Consider the following 19,115-nt stretch of genomic DNA (forward strand, 5'->3'; position numbering starts at 1 on the left):
GCCTTCCAAGTATCTGGGATTATAGGGGCCTGTCACCACACTTGGCTAAGTTTTGTATTTTTAGTGGAGGCAAAGTTTCACCATGTTGGCCAGGCTGATCTCTAATCCCTGACCTTAAGTGATCCACCCACCTCAGCCTCAGAAATACGAATTCCGAATAGACTTGAATTCATATATATTTTTAAAAATTCACAAAGAAAAACATAGATATCACCACTGAATTCTAGAAAATATTTAAGGAAGAGATAATGTTAGTCCTAAAAAACGTCTACAGAAATTAGAGGAGGAAGGAATGCTTCCCAAACTACTTTGTAAAACCAGCCACCTGATTTCAAAACTGGAAAAAGAAAACTACAGATCAATATTCCTAATGAACATAGATGCAAAATTCTTTACCAAATATTAGTAAATTCAGCAACATCTATAAAATGGATACTATATCATGACCAACTGTGGTTTATCCCAAGAATACAAGGTTGATTTACCTTTTAAAATCATTCAATAGATTTCATCACATTAACACAAACAAGAAGAGAGAAAACATGATTATCTGAAAACACTTAAGAAAAGTTTCACAACTACTAAAATGAGTAAGAGAGGTAGTAAGGTCACAAAGCACAAAAGCCGTATAGAAACTAAATTTATGTGAAATATAAGACAATTGGAAAAATAAATTTTAAAAACCCATTTATAATAGTGTGAAAACGTCAAATAGGTCAGGTGCAGTGGCAAGGGCTCATGCCTGTAATCCCAGCACTTCGGGAGGCCGAGGCAGGCACTGCTTGAGGTCAGGAGTTTAAGACCAGCCTGGCCAACATAGCGAAACCCTGTCTCTAATGAAAACACAAAACATTAGCCTGGCATTTTGGTGCACACCTACAGTCCTAGCTATTCAGGAGGCTGAGGTGGGTGGATCACTTGAACCTAGGAGGTGAAGGCTGCTGTGAGTCGAGATCACACCACTGCACTCCAGCACTCTAGCCTGGCCAAGAGAGCGAAACTTTGTCTGAAAATAAAAACAAAACAAAACACACACACAGAAAATCAAATGCTCAACAAATATGTTGACACACTAAAAGCTATATAATATTGGAAAAAAGTAAAGAAAACTTAAATAATGAAAACATATATCACATTCCTGGAGAGTTGTTATTAAAATATTTACCCATTTTGATGGATTGATTCACTGCATTTGCACTTACCATTCAACATATTTTTAGAGATATCAACAAGCTGATTTGAAAAGTATATGGAAAAGCAGAAGGCCTATAATAACCAAAATAATTGTGCAGAAAAAAATGATGGAGTATTCATGTTACCTGATTTCAAGGCATACTAGGAGCTATAATAACCAAGACAGTGTGGTTTGGCGTACGGATAGACATATAAACAAACTAAATCCCATAGGGAATCCAGGAATGCAGGCATGTATATATGATTAACTGATGGAAAGCAAAGTCTTTTTAATACATGATGAGTACACAATTTGATATACATATGGAAATAAATAAGCCTGATTCCTTGAACCACATGCGATTACCCTCAGATGAATTATAGACCTCAGCATAAAAGCTAAAATTATAAATTTTCTAGAAGAAAATATTTAAAAAGCCCTAAGTATCTAGAGGTAAGCCACAATATAATACTTTTGTTCATCGAATGACATTATTAAGAAAGTGAATAGGGAAGTTATGGACTGGGAGAAAATATTTGTAATATATGTACATAGTAAAGAACTTGTATCCATAATGTATAAGTAACTCCTACTAATCAGTAACAAGAGACAATCCAACTTTAAAAAGGCAAATATGTGGTCAATTCACAAAAGAAAATATGTGAAGGGCCAGTAAGCACATGCAAAGTTGCCCAACATCATTAGTCCCAAAAGAAAATTCAAGTTAAAAATCACAGATTACCCCAACTAGAATGGCTAAAATCACAAAAACTGGAAACAACAAATGTTTGTGAAAATGTAGAGGAACTGGAACTCATTTTCCTTGCTGGTGGCAGTATGAAATTATACAGTAATTTGAATATTGTTTAGCGGTTTCTTATAAAGTAAAACTATGCAACCCTTTTACCCAGAAATTAGACTTCTAGGTATTACTCCAAAAGGACACAAAGATTTACACAATAATATTCATTCTCTCAGGAGAAAAGCCGATAAACAAAATAGGGCATATTCATACAATTGAATACTGCTCAGCAATAAAACATATGAACTGAATAATACATATATGGATGAATCTCAAAAACATTATCCTTAGTGAAAGAAATCAAATACAAAATATCACATTCTGTATGATTCCATTTATGTACATCTCAAGAACAGACAAACATAATCTATGATAATAGGAAAAAAATTTATGCAATCATGATACCAGATTTAATATGATTTCTTCTTTGGGATAGGATTTTTAGATTACAAAGTTTCTTCTGGCCTGTTTCTTATTCATTTTTGACATTTCTCTGGCTAAGAGGAAGCATATAGATTTGAAACATGATGATCTCTCTTCAATAACTATCTAATTTTTATTATATATCAATGGCACCAAAGTTGGTAATGAGGCAATTGATTAAAAATAATTTTTAAACTACCTTTCAGCATTTAAACTCTTAATTATTGTAATTTAAAAAAGGCTCTGGGACTTTTTTTAAGAGCGTGATCAATTGCACCAAGCATTTTTGTAAGAAACCCTCTTCAGTTAACCCATTTGCCTATATGATATGTGTATCCTATCATTCATAAGTGTATATTCACTATGAGTATGTTGATGCAAAAGCACATCCACCTTGTCAGTTGAGTGATTGTAAAGCACAGATCACATAGTTTGATACTCACCGATTATTATTGGCTGGGGCTCACTTTTTACTCCAACCCCTGCACTGGTGCTAGCTGCAACCTCTACCCGGTATTGAATACCTGGGAATAATCCACCAATTATTACAGACCGAATGGCTGCATCCACAGTTTTGTTGATATGGAATCTCGTTTCATTTCCTAGACACCAGATCTATAGAAATGGAAAGTGAATAATACATGCAGATAATATTATCGTTTCTGGTAACAAGATTAATATAACTGATGAAATATTTTTCAATTGTAACTCTAGGCTTATAGAAGTTTTGTAAATGCCATCTTCTAAAGCCCAACCTCTGTCATTTATTTATATGTGTATATGTAAGTGTATTTGTGCACACATGGACCTGTATTAAAAGAACAATAAGGGAAGCTGAAACTATGCCATGTTCATTTATATCTTATTCTCAGCACTGAAGGCTCATAAGGAGTAATTTAGAAAGCACAGTGATTTCTTTAACACCTCTGGTATGTGGTCTTTTGTTGCAAATGGCATTTTTGTATGGATTAAAACACGTAATTTCCTCTACTTTATCAAAATTTATTATGCATATAATCCACTAAAATATGGTGATTATAAGTTGTAACATCTAAAGTATATAGGTAGACATCTCAGCAATTTACATTTCATTTAAAAAATATTAACTTACACAGGAAGTGGTTAACAAGATTAATTGACCTAAGTTATAGGTATTGACTAAAATGAAATTAAAGCCAATATTTACATTGACAGCAATAAATCTAATATTGATCAACACATATCTACACACACATACACATTCATGAGAAGAAAGTGGTGTCTAGTCTTTAGACATTGATGTTAAGAAGTTAGGCTTTTATTTCAAGTCGGAATCAAATTTTAGGGTATCTTCTGGGATGTGGAAATTGTTATTATAAAATGTGTTATGAAAAGAAATCCATCGTGTATCCATATTTGGTTTCATATTATATACCATTTTAAAATCTACATGTAGACACCTACGTAGGAAAACATGATTTGTTTCAGAGCAGGTAAGCTCCCAAATCGTTTTCAGTAAAATAATTCTTGTGAATCATGTGTTTCTTTTATTTATATATGACATCTGTTTTCTTAATGAAGGAATATTTAGCCCTTACCTAAATATGCACTTTGAAACCAAAATATGGCAAGTCTCTAGAGAGTGAGAACATTTACAAGTTACAGAAAAAAATTCATCATGTTGTAAAAAAAAGGAACAATATTTAACTACATGGAAATTTAGGATATTTAGTCCGAAATGGTACAAAAATAAATTCCTAATCTCATTAAAACACACCCACACACACACTCAAACTCACACAGAGTTGATAATTTGTTAGTCTGTTAAAACAATGTCCTAATGCTTATAAAATCTTAGGATCTATATAACTACTGTATTGTAAAAGCATTTATTCTTATGTTTCTTAAGCATTCATCTTTATAACATGATAGAAATCATTTAAAAATAAATCCCTATATATTTAGTTCATTAGTTTGCTTTAGCAAATTGATCTTTAATAAAATTCTATGTAGAAATTAATTTCTCCTTAGAAATAAAATTTAATCTTCAAACTTTTGAGTAAAATTATTCAGGTTAATATTAAATACTAGCTGTGATTTTTTTTAGGTGAAATGAGTGACTAGTTTTGTATTGTATTAGATGTATAGAAAATGCTATTTTCAGAAATCTAGAAATATTTATTAATAGATAATCCTAATAGATCACCTATTAACAAATTATAGTTTTGAATTTTACAAAGATTAATGAGGGGTTTTTCATTCAAATATGTTCTAAATACAACACAAACAGAATCTTATTTTGAAAACTCGGACATACTCTCTGCCTTAAACATCAAATGATAGCAATGAAACAACAGATATACACTGTTTCTAAACAGCCAAAAATTCATCAGTTGAAAATGAGACAATCAACTGTTTTTTTGTAAGTCAGTATTTGCAAAATGTGTTGTTTCAGTGGCTTTTTTCAAGTGAAATATTCTATACAACTTCAATAAATACACAAAAGTAGCATCTAGAATGAGGGTTGGTGCTGCCTACAACTCACTCCACCTCTTTAACCCCTGAAGCATCTTTTTTTCTGAGCATGGTTTAAAAACAGCTCATGGTTTTTAAACAGAACATGGTTTAAAAAAGCCTCTTCTGCAGAATTCTAATAACAAAGATAAAACTCATTTTCTGGTCTTCACTACCAACCCTGTGCCCCATCTTTTTAAATTCTTGAGATTCTAGAATCACACTATACAGAAAACTGTTTCACTAGTGTGGCTTAATCATTTAACTGGGTTTGTGTGATCTGTGACCTTGAACTCAGGTTCTAATACTTATGCATTTGTCTCATTCTCTGTCACACAGAAATATAAATAATAACTTTACACTTAAACTGAATAAGAGACCCTTTAGAGCTGTGCCTCATTCGTGAGACACTGACATTTCTCTGGGAAATTTTATATGAGAGCTGTCCTTCTGCACCCTGGTCCTACCTTGTATTCTTGGATAATCCCATTCTGATGATCTGGAGGAGGAGGATCCCAGGAAACACTAATACTTGTGCTATTGTAGCTTCCAACCGTCAGTACAGTGACAGACTGTGGAGGGGCACTTGGGGCTGTAGAAGAAGTGATTAGAATAAATGCAAACTGTAAGCCTTGGTGCGCCTGAGTGCTACTTCCAGAATATGAATATAAAGACAAGATGCAGGAGGCCCTGGCTTCCAAGAGTTCTGAATCCACACAGTGTTCCAGTTTTTTTGAGAGATATTCTTTAAATACAATATTTAGATTTAAAGTAAATGCAACAGCTTTTGTAATATGCTCTCAATAACAGATGTAACAGCTAACATTCTAATAAGTGTTTTCTATACTCCCCGCACTGAGCTAAGTGTCAGGTTAAATTCCCGCATTAACTTCAGGAGGTAGAAACAACTCTTATCTCAGTTTTACAGATGAGGAAACATGAGGTCACCGTAAGGGACTTAGGATAGTCAAACAGCAAGTCAGAACTTGAACCAGTGTATGTCGGATTTTAGAACCCTGATTATTTCAACCCTAATAGGCTTTCTAAAAACAACCACAACTTCTTCTAACCAAAATTATTCTGAGAGCATATATTCCAGTACTTACCATGTGTTATTTCTGAATGGTGGCATTAATGACAGCTTTTTTGGTATGCTTTTACTTTGTGCTTACTAAATAAAAATGGAAACCTAACTATAAATGTCACCAACACAAAAAAAAAAACTTCTTATTCTTCTACTGGGAAAAATAATTGACTGCTATAAATTGACCCGTAAGTTAAGATTTAAAACTTATTTTAATGGATGGGCAAGGGACTCTGATGATAAAAATGAAAACAGTTCACGCTGGGTCAAATGTGAAATGGGAAGATTTTGATTTCTACAATAATTCTCTGCCTTTATAGTTTCTCCTATAACTAATTACAACCATACTGAGAAAAAGCAAGAGAGAAGCTCTTCCTGATTTTAGACTGCCGCATCTCTCATTTAGTGTGTCTGAGAACAAAGAAATAATAACTTTGTGGAAAAATTCATCTATTCTCAGTGAGTTTCTGAATTAAAACCAAAGGTAGGAGCAAAATCATAGTATTATATAACACACTTCTTGACAGTTTACAATATCAAATAATTTTGTGTTACTGATGGCTTTTTATATAAAATCATCAATGTTTGTGTAGCTCTACACAGTTCAGCTTTCTGAAAATATCCCAAAATATATTTTAAAAGCCTGACAACAGATATTCTATGTTTTGTAAATATGTCATGATATATTTCATATAGGTATAGCCATATTTGCATTGAGATATAGGACATGCACAGACACATGTTAACACAATACTGCTCTTTCTTATTCCTCTATGTGACAATATTGCTCCAAAGTATGGCACGATGACATAAATCCAACCACTTGTCTACCAGCCTTGTAGTTATTAACTAGACTGCATTGAAAAATAAGACTTTCAGAACTGGTTTCTCATTCGCCTTGCCTCTGTCTTGGCGAGAACACCGTGCCTGCTTCTTGACAGGTCAATTATTCCAGGACCCAGCTTCTTTCTATAGATGTGAAAGAACCCAAATCACCACTCATCGTTCCCAGACATAGCCCAGCTGAATTCCATTTGTTACCGTCACATAGCCACGGAAATTGGAGATGAATGTATACCCAACGGTGACAAATGTCTAATCCAGAGGAGAAGTCTAACTGCAGTAAAATTGATTTTGGAAATAGGCTTCAAACAGAGTATTCTGTGTTAAGGTTACCTGCGCTGCTCATTAATACTACCAATTTGCAATATAGAGTGAAATTTAATAATGGATAAAGATATGATGATGATGATTATTTTTAAACATGTTAGCAAGGAGAAAAGATACTATTATAATTATTGGTAAATTTTTAACATATCCTAAAAGTAGATTAATGATGTCTTTTTAAATATGTATTTTTGCCCTTGACTGTGTATCACCCTGCAAAACAATGGGAAAATGACATTTTTCCCGCGTTGTGTAAGACATGTATAATTTCAGCACTCTTTGGTCAAGTATATACATGTTAACATGGGCAACCTATGTACATTTTCTTAAGGCTTCTCTTATTTTGTATGAAATATGTTTCGAGAAAAGGCTTTTTACAAGAGTCGTGAACACAAAAGTAGTACAAAAGCAGAATGGAGGAGTTTATTTCATTTGGCATTTCCTTTTTGTTTTTTTTTTAAACTTTGATAACAACATGTATTATAAGCCTCTATTTTTGTGAAAGAGACACTACTAAATGAACTGGTGGAAACGTACATTAATCGCGTGTCCATCACAGATTGACTTTAACCTACCTTTAGGTAAGAAAAGATCTGGCTGGGCCCGGTGGCTCACGCCTGTAATCCTAGCACTTTGGGAGGGCAAGGCAGGTGGATTGCCTGAGCTCAGGAGTTTGAGACCAGCCTGGGCAACACAGCGAAACCTTGTCTCTACTAAAATACAAAAAGTTAGCCAGGTGTGGTGGCATGCGCCTGTAGTCCCAGCTACTTGGGAGGCTGAGGCAGAAGAATTACTTGAACCCAGGAGGCAGAGGCTGCAGTGAGCTGAGATCAGCCACTGCACTCCAGCCCGGGAGACAGAGTGAGACTCCATCTGAAAAAAAAAAAAAAGAAAAGATACAAAATGGGGAAAAAGAGGGAACTTCACTAAGAAGAAAGCTACTGCAAATATGCAAGTGACCTTCCTGATTAGAAATTATGGGTTTGACTGGCAGTGCCCACAGGAGAAAGAGGCTAATGAAAGAAAATGTCACACTTAACTATAACAAAAACAGAGTAGTCGCAATGAACAGCCTGTGTTCTTGAATTTCCAGTAGTCTGTCTTTTCATGATCCAAATGAGTTAAATCTACACAAAATATAAGGGAATATTTTATAATCCAATTCAAGTGAACTGAAAAACAAGATTTGGTGCAAATTGTTACTTAAGAAAAATTCAAAATTAATTACATCAGTGTCCCTTTTTTTCCTGCTTGTCAGATTCTATAGAATTCTCAGAATAAGAGGAGAAAATGACACTTCCTGGATTTACTTTTAGAGGATACCATTCTATTTGTCTAAGGAAGATAATACATAGGTACTGTAACAGAAATTGGTTTCATCATGATATGAGTTTGATTTATATTCAAAATCTGAATACTGACCTTCTTCAGTAGTACGAACCGTTTTAGATTCACTATCCATTCCTTGGAACTCATTAAAATATGGCCGGACTTTAATTTCATAAGTCACCCCCTTTTTCAGGTTGACTAAGACAGCACTTCGTTCAGTCGGGACTTTGGCATCTAAATTCTGCCATGAAGATGTAGCCTGCAGACCTGAAGTCTGACGATACATCACTCGATAGCCTTGGATAAACTGTGGTTGGCGATCAACCTGAAAAACATCGTAAAGGGCGTTTGAAACTAAAGGAAAGTATTTTAAATATCACAATGGATTGGTCCCCTTTTCATCTGTCCCTATTTTTGTCCTCGTAACTATCATCTGAGTGATGTCATGACTTTCTAGCTAATCTCTCTGCCTCTAATAACTCCTATCCTTTTAGAGTTTAGATTGTTCCCAAGATTATTTCCAAAACGAAGACTGGAAGAACTCTCTCCCCTGTTTAAAATATCTCACAGTATCTAAGATACCTATCTAATTAATTAAGATTCCTTGGATTAGCACAAGGGCCTCTCAAAGGCCAGACCTGCCAATATCTCCAGCGTTATGTATCCTCTGCTTACCCTTTTTATGCATTCAACAATTCCCTTTTATATGGCCATATATGTAATATACCCCTTGTCAGGGATTTCCATTCCCATCCTTTGTCTATTCACTAATATCATCAATCACTCAAAACACATGTTTTGGATTCCTACTCATAGGTGCCAGAAATTCTGCTGAGCTCTGGGGATAAAATGGACAATGAAAATAGAGTCAGTCCCTGCCATCATGAGCTGAGGTGAGAAGGTGGAGTCCAAGTGGAAGGTAAGAGTTGTCTAATAATGACTGAACCATGGTCAAGTTACAATCATAACAAAAAGCATAGACAAATGTTCAGAATGAGAAGCACCAGGAGGTAAGAAAGCCTATAGTGAAGAGAAAGGTGACTGAGTCCGGAAGAGGAGACAAAGCTTCCCTAAATAATTGTTAAGTGCTTAGGTAGCAAGAAGAGCAGGATTCACCCAGGGCAACAAATGCGAGGACATCATGTATAAAATCTCTGTGGCTGGAAAAGGCGTACAACAGACATTAAAGTTGTAGAGCTAGAGCATTTGTATTGAAAGCATATGAATGCTTATACCCATTACCAAATATTAAATGAAAAACTTCTAATTTACCAAATTCTGACTTCTTTAATTCCCCATTCTTGACACAATTTGGCAACTTTTTTGGTATCTTCATTTATTTAAGGCACAGTAAGAAGCTATTTTAAATAATAAACTAAGATAAAACTCATATCGAATAGAACTTTTAAGAAGTGTTTTTGTCTGCCATTGACAATCACCTAAAAATCAAATAAATATAAATGCAAGATTAAATAATGAAATATATTCTTCTCTTTATACATTTATTTTAAAGTCTTTACCAGGGTTTTATGGTTGTTTCATTAACAGGGAGAAAACAATTATAGTTTTTTAAAGTTATTTTTAAAAATTAAGCATCTTTTAATGCTTTGTCATGTTTTTAGAAACGCTTGATTTAAACAGAAACTATGACAGCATGTTCCAACTAATATCCCTTATCATAGCTTAATAGCCATAGTCTAAGAAGGTTTAAATTTGACATACTTCATTGTCAAAGTTTAAAGATTAATGGAAAAGAAATGGAATAACCTCATTTCAGGAAGTTTGTAGAGAAAGAGGAAATAAAAAAGAAGATAGTGAAGATGGTTATTAATTTCAGTTTTAAACAAATTTCTTTATCCAAGAAATTTGAAATTTATTCAGCATTTGAAATGTGTTTCAACATTTGTGGAAATGTTGAAATTTGTCACCAGGTTATAAACAAAACATGTTGCTTCATGTATTAACTGCTAGATTCTCTTTTTTAGTTGCAGTCTTGTTTTATTTATTTCTAAGCAAGGGCAGCAAATAAATATTAGCTAGAAATATTGGCTTTAAAAAGTTAAAAATGCAGACCCTCAATATGAATAGAGTGGAACAAAAGGAAATACTTAGAATGTTCAAATGTGAAAACTCCCTGAACTGAGTATGAGTGTGTGTGTGTGTGTGTGCACGCACGTGTGTGTGTGTTTCTATGTTCTATGTATGGGTAAGTCCAGTTTCCCAGATAAGTCTCAACAAGTATGAATTTTATCACCCACCTGACAGCTTTCTCACCTTCAAAGACTTTCTGGAGTTAGTGCTACACTTATATGAGGTTATATCAAGAAAAAGTAAGCCCAGGTCTAACACGGAACCTGATAATCTACAAGTCCTCATTCATGTTACCAGTTTATGTTTCTACCAATGGACACATTTTTTTAAAAAAAGCAGGATTTATTCTGACACAAAAAATAAGGCAACCAAGAGGCAAAAGTTTAAATTTATGAGATCCAAACAGAGATGACTTTCATCAAAACTGTCAATGTTCAAAAAAACCCTTGCAGTATATGTTAAAACAACATTAAGCTTGCATTTTATAAACTTCTCTGCATTTGCTTTAAGTGAATTTATATACTGAAAGAAAGACATAACTCACAATAATAGCTTGTTAATACCGAAAGTAGCAAGCTGTGTTTTTAAGAAGAACATTAAGCAGCTGTTTCCAGATGAAGGGAGTCTGTAAATCAGGGTAAATTGGTTTTACCCATGTTTGGTTTTCATTAATTAAATGTTTTAGGGACTTTATGAAGCTAATGTTTACTATAAAACATTGTTTTGCACAGTTCAGTGTATACTATCTTCAGCTAGTATATAGTATGGGGCTTCTTAATAGTTAAATAGTTTAACTTGATTGTGTGCAGTGGGAATGCATTTTTTTTTTTTCAGGAGGAAATTTGTTGTTACAGGTGGAAGCAGAAAGGAAAATGTTGAACATTTACTTTTAAAAAAATAGGTGAGATTTTTAGTGGATGTGTGTTCTACCCCACTAACTAACTGCTGGAGCTCATTTTGACAGGTGGTCATTTTCAAGTTAGGCCATATGTTTGTTATGGGTTTTATTAACATTCTGATTACAAGAAGGAGGATTTTCTTTTAGAGTTGATTACAATCAGAGTCTGACCACAGATTCATGGGTTTATATAATTTAAAAAAATAGTGTTTTCTGAAACTTGAATTAAAAAAAAGAGTTGTCTTAAAGAAAAAGTAATATGATGATGAAAGCTTCAGGCTTCCAGCCATAGGTCTCAATTGCAATTAGAGTTCAATCTCTTAAACTTTCTGAGTCTCAGTTTATTAATTTGACCACATAATACTCATATCTCAAGGGCACAGAAACAATCAAAGGACTGATACAACTGAACGCATTTTGCAAACTTTAGAGATGCACAATGATAAAACATAATTGTTAAGGAAGCAACAGACCACAAAAAAAGAGGGCTCATCTGTGGCCCTCAAATCAACATTTTGATTAAATTGTTTAAGTGTGATGCTTTGTATTTACCTTTTCCATTTACAATATAAAATAACACAACAACTCCATATAAAGCGAAAATTCAAAATGAATTTTCTGTGATGGGTTTAGCTGCTAAGGGTCTGATCTGGTTTTAGCAGACTTCCGAAATTCTAGTTTGTTGAAGCACTCTTTTCAACCTCTGTGTAATAATGCTTAATGGGCAAAGAGTATGTAATTCTTTTTGTCCTTGAACCATAAAAAGTCAAAAAATAAAATGAGAATAATCATTTTTCAGTAAGTGACTTATTGCTATTTTTCTTTATGAAACAGCAGGTGTCTTATCATTTATGCCCACCCTCATTCTAAAAGCATTCATTTTTAGAAAGTAGCTGTTGCTAACTATTGCTATTTCAAGCTTAGCCTGGTGAAGAGGTTGGCAGTAAATAGTCTCCCTAGTAGTCTTGCTCTTTTGGTAATTAATCCTCCCAATCACTGGGAAACTTCCCCAGCTGGCCCCAACCCTAATCACATGGTAGGGAATTACTTCTCCCCTCAACCCCAACACTTCTGTAAAGCAAATGCTAAAATTTTGATAATTCAAATAACACATTCATTTAATAAACTGAAAATATTACAACTATAAAAGAGTTATGCAAATTCTTTGGCCACTAGGCACACCCCAGTCTGACTTTATTTCACTTAATTTACTTCTTTCAAATGCATACTTATGTCATGTGCAACTACAAAGTAATAGGGAACACTATGTCATGATATCAACTGAATTCTTTCTTTTACTAAAAAAAATTTAAAATGTATGAAAACAACTAATTTGATCATTCAACAAACAGTTATTGAAATCATACTTCATAATAGACACTCTGTTCTGAAAAAAAACAGAAATGAAAGACATTGACGTAGCCTCACAGAAGTTACAGCCCATGATGGGGATAGGTATGAAAACTCATAATGGTAGTTTCTTGGATGACTGTGTGCAGTGGCAACACATTTTGTTTTCAGGAGGAAACTTGCTACAGGTGGAAGCAGAAATGAAAATGTTGAACGTAGAGATGACTATGACAACGTTCCTCTCCTGGAAGAACCCCCAGTCTACTGTCATGCAATTCTGATCTAATGCTATTTACTCTTTAAACTCAGTGACTTTTAAAGTGATTAACTTCATAAACATAATAACTTTGATTCTTTCCCAAACAATTCCCACATTTAGAAGCAGCTTAAAAGAATCCCCCTTGTAACTTACAATAGAACAGAGAACTTTTTCAATTCAGAATGAGAAAAATATGCTATGAAAAGTACAAAATTCCCTTGGTTTTGTTAGTTTTGTGTCTACTCAAGGGTACTGAAAGATAGAAAACACATGGCAGATAATACCCATTACTATGCCACTGGAAAAATGATTCGGTAATTGTGTTCCCTTCATGAGAACAGAAGAATAGAAACCAATATGTGCAGAAAATAGAATAGATCTATGCAAAATTATATAAAAAATGAAATAAGAGTCATCCTAATCATAATTACTCTTAAAACATTATAAGCTTAGTCTTATATTTTAATAAAATATTACCCAATTTTCTACTCATAAACCAAGAATTTGCTCATGGGGTTTGCTTTAAGGAGTAATAATATGGATCAACAACAAAAGACTGAATAGCTAAGGCAATCCTAGGCAAAAAGAAGAAAGAAGGAGCCATAATGCTAATCAACTTCAAACTACACAACAGGGCTACAGTAACCAAAACAGCATGGTACTGGTACAAAAACAGGCATTTAGACCAATGGGAAAGAATAGAGGTCTCAGAAATAGTGTTGCACACCCACAACCATCTGATCTTCCATAAAGTTGACAGAAATAACCAATGGGGAAAGGACACCCTATTCAATAAATGGCACTGAGATAACAGGCTAACCATATGAAGAACACTGAAACTTGACCCCTTTCATACACCGTATACAAAAATTAACTAAAGATGGATTAAAGACATAAATAGAAAACTACAAATATCTATCTATGATTTATCTTTAAAGTGAAAAACAACAACAAAAAAGGCAGATTTAAGGTCAGAAATTAAAATTTTAAATCCTGTCTTTACCTATAAACAGAAGTGTGATATTGGGAACATTGTTTAACCTGTCTGCATTAGTTTCCTTTTATGAAAGTACAGAATTACAGTAAACAAGTTTAAATGTTACTTTAGGTTCTTTTATTCTAAGACAATGCCTCCATATTTTCCCATATAGGTATATATGAGTGATTATGTCTTTTCGGTGTCTGAGGACAGAGTTAATAACTTAACTTTTGGTGGTAATTTCTGTCGGTTATGTGCATATATATTTGTTATGGAACTTATCCCTGTGTACTGTCATTAAGAATTTCCATGTCTCTCTCAACTAGATTTGCATCCCTTCATACAGTACTCACTCACATCTATAGAACACAGTAGGTCTCTAAAACTGCTTCTTGAATTGGATTTGTTCGGTGGAATTATTATTGAGAAAACATCAGAATAATTTTCTTCACCGTGTTTTATACTTTGTACACAACTACTCAAGAACTGATGAAAAATAACCAGTTTTCCTCTCAACCTCTTGCTGGAGTAGTCGATCGAAATAAGTGAAAGAGATGTTTCCCTAAAGTAACCTGGACTTCAAGGGAGAAACATCCAATTTTTTGACTTATAGTCTTCCCTCCACTTACATATCAACAAAATAACAATGACAACATTAATAATTATAAATAGATTATAAACAATACTATCATTAAAGTGAAAATTCTTCCAGCTATCCTTGACTCAAATGTCTTTAGTTATACAAGCCCTGCCATATCCACAGAGGGCTTCAGGTAGATGCACTCTTCTATTATCCTAATATATTTCCTTCTGAATTTTTAGACATTCCATGGGAGGGAGTGTGGGCATAAATAAGAAGTTGGTACTATCTGGACACACAGAGAAGAACATTACCTGATTCCTCTCAAAACACAGATACACCCACAAATACGCACACATACACAAGTATTAGTAGTCTTTGCAGTGGCTGCACACAAAGACACACAAAACATTCTGTGTTTTGAAATAACAGTGAGTATTTTGAAATAAGAGTGGGTATTCTGACACATTTAAAAATGCCTGGCATTTGAATATTCTTGACATATATTTAAATATCAATTTATTTCTTAACACCCACTAGTTTTTTTACTACACGTGTCAAATTATTAAAATCATATACATGTCATGATGCTGCTATATAAAATTCAGATTAAAGAATGCAAAGAATGGTTGACTGGAATTCAGAAGATAATGTCATCAAAATTAAAGTATTTTGTGTTTCAAAGGACACCATCAAAAAAGTAAAAAACAATCCACAAACTGGGAGAAAATGTTTGCAAATTACGTATCCAATAAGGCATTTGTATTTAGAATATATAAACACTTATAAGTCTATAATAAGAAGACAAACAATCCAAATTAAAAATGGACAAAGCGTTTGAATAAGCATTTCACTAAAAAAGTTCAATTAACACATGAAAAAATGAACATGATTAGTCATTAAAGAAATGCAAATCAAAACCACAATTATGTATCACTACATACCCACTAGAATGGGTATAATCCAAATGGCAGATAATAATAAGTGTTGCCAAAAATGTGAGGAAAAAATGGCAACGATTTGAGAGAATCAGGAATGTCAAAACATTGCTTGTGAAGGAAAGCATTTTGGCAGTTCATCAAAATATTAAATGGAGAGTTACCAATATTACTGAACACGTTATAGGTTTATACAAAGAAAAATGGAAACATGTATCCACACAAAGACTTGTACACAAATGTTTATGGCAGCATTATTCATAATAGAAAAAACTGGAAACAACCAGAACATCCATCAATTGATGAAGAAATAAACAGAATGTGAAGTATCCATAAAATTGAATACTAATTGATAACAACAAGAAACAAAGTACTGATGCATGCTACAACATGAATGAACCTCAAAACATTATGCAGAGTGAAATAAGAGAGACACAAAAGACCATATATTGCACAATTCTATTCATATGAAAGGTGTGGAATAGGCAAATCTATAAAAACGTAGAGTAGATAAGTGTTACACGGGGCTAAGTTAGGGGAAATGAGAGAATCATTGCTCACAGGCACAGGATTTCATTTGGGGATGATGAAATGCTCTAAAATTAGATTTTGGTGATAATTTTAAAAGTCTCTAAATGTACTAAAAATCATGAAGTTGTTCACTTTATGGTATGCTAATTATATCTCAATAAAGCTCTGAGAAAATTCAGAAGACAGAATATGACATGTTTATATAATAATCAATCTATTCTTACTGTGTTTATTCTAATAACTTTTTAATTTACTGAATTTCTTTATTGTCATGGATTACACCTTGATTTTAAATGGCAAGAATTTTTATTATCACTTTTTGTTTATTTGCGTTTTCCATCTTTTGCTTTCCCTAAAGAAAGAGGTTACTATTAGTATTGCCTTCAAAAACTTACCATCCATGTGACCTGAACAGTGGTGGGAGTCAGTACAACTGGATTATGAAGACGGACAAGGACGTCTCCAAGTTCTTTCTGCACTTGCCTGTGGTCCACTCCTTGTGCTGGTGGGCTGATATCTGCAGTTAGATAAGAGAGTCACTCCCAATTTTTAAAAATTCATATTAAAATTACAATTTATTTTATATTAGTCAATATTATACCTTTAGAACTAATTACAGGGAAAAAAAACTAAAACCCTTTTGTGACAAAAAACATTTAAGCCTACATATATAAATATACCATAGTGGTAGAACATAATGAGAGATGATATTTATCTTTATTAAAACATATTGATAAAAGAGTATTTATAATCCCTCATCCCCATTAAACTGCAGACACACTGTTGTATAAGATCATTTATTTTCTTATTAAAGGACAAAGTATAAGAAGTCTAGAAAGTCTAGAAAGATCTCTAGAAAGATCAGTTTTGTACAGATGCTCATGTATTCAAGGATTTTCTGGATTTGTAAATTGGAATATATCTAAACACTGCTGCAAAGGAACTTGTTAATCCTTTGTCTCAATTTGCAGGTTGTATTTTCTCACTCCTTGACCTACTTCAGTCTGGGAGCATGGATGGAGAAGCGATGGTGGACTAGGGAAGTGAATTCTGTCATTAAAGGTAGAGTTTGGGGAGAGAGGGGAAGCAGCTCCTCAAATTTGCAAAGATATTTTGGAAGAAATATTTATAATACTGATAACATGTTCTAAAGCAATACATTTTGAACAATAATATCTGACACTGGGTCAAGCATCACTTTTTTGGAATGGGGTGGGGAGAGAAGGGAAGAAAGAAAGGTGATTCTTAAAATATTATACCCTCAGTCACATATTGTTATACCACCTTAGTCATCAGTCTCCTCAGTACTACTGTATTTCTCCATATGATGGTTTATATTCTGTGTCCATTAAGAAAAAAGGATAAATTAAAGGCTGTGTCCATTAAGAAAAAAATGATAAATTATAGGCAGCTAAGTCCATCCAATTTGTATTAAACATTGAATTTTACACATACTTTGTTTTTCTCCAATTACTGTATTTGAGAAAAGAAGTCCAATTTAAAATAATTTATTTTCTTAATCCTGTTTTCTCTTATTATCTCAGGCTACAATGCAGCACTCTTGCAAAAGTATTTTTTTTTTAAATTCTCAGCTATTACTTAAATTGGGTACAACAACTTAAATTGGGTCATAAATAACTGAGATGATACTTAGGTAATTTTTTTCCAATTCTACCTTTTTTCATTTTTAACATAAACAGTAAAATGATTTGGAAAAAAGTCCCTGGATGTGAATAATATTAATCTATGCCTATATAGGTATGTTCTGTTTTGCTGTTGATGATGCAAGTATTTGTTCCTTTAATGAAATAAAAGATTTCTAGATTCTCTGTTATTTAATACCTTTTGAAAAAAGAGCTCAAAAAGCAAAGTGTTATTTGAAAAGAAGTGTTTTGCAGATTGCAAAGCTGCTGAAAGTATGGTATCTAAAAATAATCCTGACATTCAACACAAAACAGAAGTTTTCCTATTAAATATTTGTTAAGAGCACATAAGTCTTTTGCTCTAGATAGTCTTTCCATTGAACAAACGAGACCACAAACAACTTTTCATTAATCTTTCTTGATCTTTTCACTAAGAGTTATTTTATGAGTCAAGATTTAGTGACTGGCATAGTTACTGAATGATCGAAAAGGTCTGCCAGATACAATCACAGCAAATATCTTCCCATTCTGATCTCTCTCTACCTTTCATTGGCTACACACAAAAACTATTTCTGTCCACATAGGTATAAATGATCTCGGTACTGTAATTTCTTAACTTAAAATTGTACACTTATTCCATTTTATGTTCAATAATATAATTTACACACTTAATTCAAACACAGTAAAAAGCTACCGGATCTAGGCAAGGTAAAATGTAACTAGTTTCAGATCTTCGAATTCCTTGTTGTGCTTTTTCTTTCTCAAGAGACAGGTTCTTTACCTACAGGCCCTTTATCATCATGGAAAATTAATCACATTACTGCTTAGAGAACAATAGCAAAATGGCATTCCCTCCTCCCTTGACTGTCATCATGTCAGCAATGTGACGAAGTCACGTGGTGACTTTATTTCACTCGATTCCTTTAAGGCGCTCTTCTCTGTTATAATAGCATGCTAGTTACTATCACTGAACTACATTGTAATTATAATAATATTTTATGGCTGTATGGCGCTTTTCATTGCATAAAAATACTACTTTGAATTATATCTTGCTCAAAGTCTTTTACAAATAAGAAATAATTAACCCTTTCTGAAGAACCCTGTGGGAAGTAGGTTATAACAAATAATAAAATTACCATTTCTATTTTATTAATTTCCTTCACCTACTTGTCAGAAGGGAAACTATAAGGTAGCATTGCACATTAAAGCTGAGACTCCAGTGACTTCTCAGTTTGAAGAGACAAGTAATAAAGATGAAATTATGTCATCTTCCATTTTGAAAATATATTTTAATATTCTGTGTGTATTTTACATTATAGTCAAAAGAATTGTGTTCTTTAGAAAGAAAATTTGATTTTCTGCTTTCTGTCATAA

The 19,115-nt window shown here is 33.3% G+C and overlaps 1 protein-coding gene across 27 annotated transcripts in view; it reads right to left on the minus strand.

Moving 5' to 3' along the window:
- ROBO2 (roundabout guidance receptor 2) overlaps nt 1–19,115 on the minus strand; it is a 1,679,075-nt gene that overhangs the window by 64,680 nt on the left and 1,595,280 nt on the right. For all 27 annotated transcript variants that reach the window (XM_012444747.2, XM_064380041.1, XM_064380040.1 and 24 more), the window contains 4 exons: nt 16,494–16,615; nt 8,566–8,797; nt 5,360–5,484; nt 2,843–3,014 (listed from right to left, as the gene is read on the minus strand). In XM_012444747.2, coding sequence (XP_012300170.2) covers nt 2,843–3,014; nt 5,360–5,484; nt 8,566–8,797; nt 16,494–16,615 — 651 coding nt within the window. The remainder of the gene's footprint in view (nt 1–2,842; nt 3,015–5,359; nt 5,485–8,565; nt 8,798–16,493; nt 16,616–19,115) is intronic.

Source organism: Aotus nancymaae, unplaced genomic scaffold (genome assembly GCF_030222135.1).
Source record: "Aotus nancymaae isolate 86718 unplaced genomic scaffold, 86718_ANA_hifiasm-v0.15.2.pri h1tg000022l_1, whole genome shotgun sequence".
Classification (NCBI taxonomy): Eukaryota; Metazoa; Chordata; class Mammalia; order Primates; family Aotidae; genus Aotus; species Aotus nancymaae.